A 1,744-nucleotide genomic window follows, 5' to 3' on the forward strand; every position below is an offset into this window, starting at 1 on the left:
CTTGTACGAAATAATTTGCATGAGAATTTAAAAAGTGATAGAGCATATACGCAAAGAAATCAAGAGATTATTTAGTTTTAGAACGGTAAATGTGGGTTGTTCGAATTGTTCAGGAAAACCTTTTACTACCATTTTCACTTTTCCAATAAAAAGAAAGGGTTAGAAACCTACTTTAAGAAACAGTTTGAACCAAAAATTTGGTGAACAAAAAGAAAGGTACTCATGACAAAAAACAGAAAATAATAGATAAAAGATCGTATTTATGATTATGAAACCTTTGATCAAATAATCTGACTGAAATCTATCATATTCATCTTCTTGGAATATGCTATGATGATTTTTCTTAAATCGTTAAGGTATTGAATGGTGATACATTTTCTGCCCTTAAATCTGTATCAGAAAATATTCTTTTAACTGTTTAACTTTCCTTATAAGGAACTTAACCATTAAAAAAAAAACAAAAACAAAAAAATGGTTTTAACAATTTCCTGATTTTCATATTATTGCGTAGAAATGCGTAAAAGTTATTTTAAGTAACTTATAAAGAGAGGTCGGGGGGACGAGGAAGCTCATGCCTACCTTTCTTCCAGTTTCGAAAGCAAAATCTATTTCGCTTGATTAACAAAAGCAAAGTTTTTTAATTAAAAAAAAAATCAATTTAGTTTTCTTTTTTTCTTAGTTAAACCACGAGCAAAAATAAAAAAAAACAAACAAAAAAAAACGCTTTTTTAAAGTTTTAAGAATTAAAAGTATGAAAATTTCTAGTCTAACCGTATTTATGATCAGGACTAAATGAATAAGATGTTATGCATGAAAAGTTATGAACGAGAATTAAACGATCATTCAAGCGCAATATCTTCAAATGGACTTTGGAATGCCAATTTTGGCAGTTTTTCGAACGAAGTATCAGTTAGATCATTACTGTCAATTGAAATAAATTTACTATTATCCTGTATATTGATTCTCACTCCAGGGTCAGAAAATAAAATTCCTGACTGAGGTTCGATATGAGATTTGCTCGACCTGAACACTGAATCATTAATTTTTTTATTAAACCCATTGCGATTTATAATTTCAACAGTTTGTAAAGAATTTTTTAACTGCTCATTAACAACGATATAATCTTTTCCATCATTATTTTTTTCAGAAATAGACTTTTTATCTTCTAATTGTTCATCTGAAAACATACGATGAATTGGAATTGAACTAATGTTGGAGTGTGGTGGTAATAAATACTTCACACTGGCACTTTGAAAAATTTCTTGCATACCTTGTTGCTGGTCCTCTGAAAGTTGAAGGGAAAGTGAAGGGGTTGATAAAGAGTTAGTAGTTACAAGGAGTTTATCTAACTGTGTACTACCAAGCAGATGATGAATATCATTGATTTGCAATGTTTCTCCATTACCTTTAATACAAGTTGCTGGACTTTCAGTAGGAAGTTGTAAAACAATAACAACTTTACCATTGCACAATGTAGAAATATCACTTTCCTTTTTTGAAGTTTCTACTGAATCACTACTTTGATCATGTAAATAATGAGACAGCTGTGTAATGTGATTGTCAAGATCATTTTTAGTGTAGAACTTTAGGTGGCAATAACAGCATTCATAAATAAGACCAGAATCATGTTGGGGAACATGCAACTCTAAATCAACTTGAGATTTGAATACACGCATGCAAAAACCACAACGAAAGTTTTTATTGACTCTCTTCAAATCGTGAGTGGGAATATGATTAGCCAGTA

General features: G+C 30.2%; 1 protein-coding gene across 4 annotated transcripts in view; it reads right to left on the bottom strand.

Moving 5' to 3' along the window:
• Positions 1-662: 662 nt before the first annotated feature.
• LOC145197472 (uncharacterized) overlaps positions 663-1,744 on the bottom strand; it is a 3,111-nt gene continuing 2,029 nt past the window's right edge. For all 4 annotated transcript variants that reach the window (XM_090079696.1, XM_090079694.1, XM_090079693.1 and 1 more), the window contains exon 4: positions 663-1,744. This exon is cut by the window's right edge and continues 570 nt beyond it. In XM_090079696.1, the coding sequence (XP_089935822.1) occupies positions 840-1,744 (905 nt within the window). In that variant the 3' untranslated portion in view covers positions 663-839.

Source organism: Hydra viridissima, unplaced genomic scaffold (genome assembly GCF_058129835.1).
Source record: "Hydra viridissima isolate aposymbiotic clone 2 unplaced genomic scaffold, HvirCarnegie_v1 scaffold_2, whole genome shotgun sequence".
Taxonomy (NCBI): Eukaryota; Metazoa; Cnidaria; class Hydrozoa; order Anthoathecata; family Hydridae; genus Hydra; species Hydra viridissima.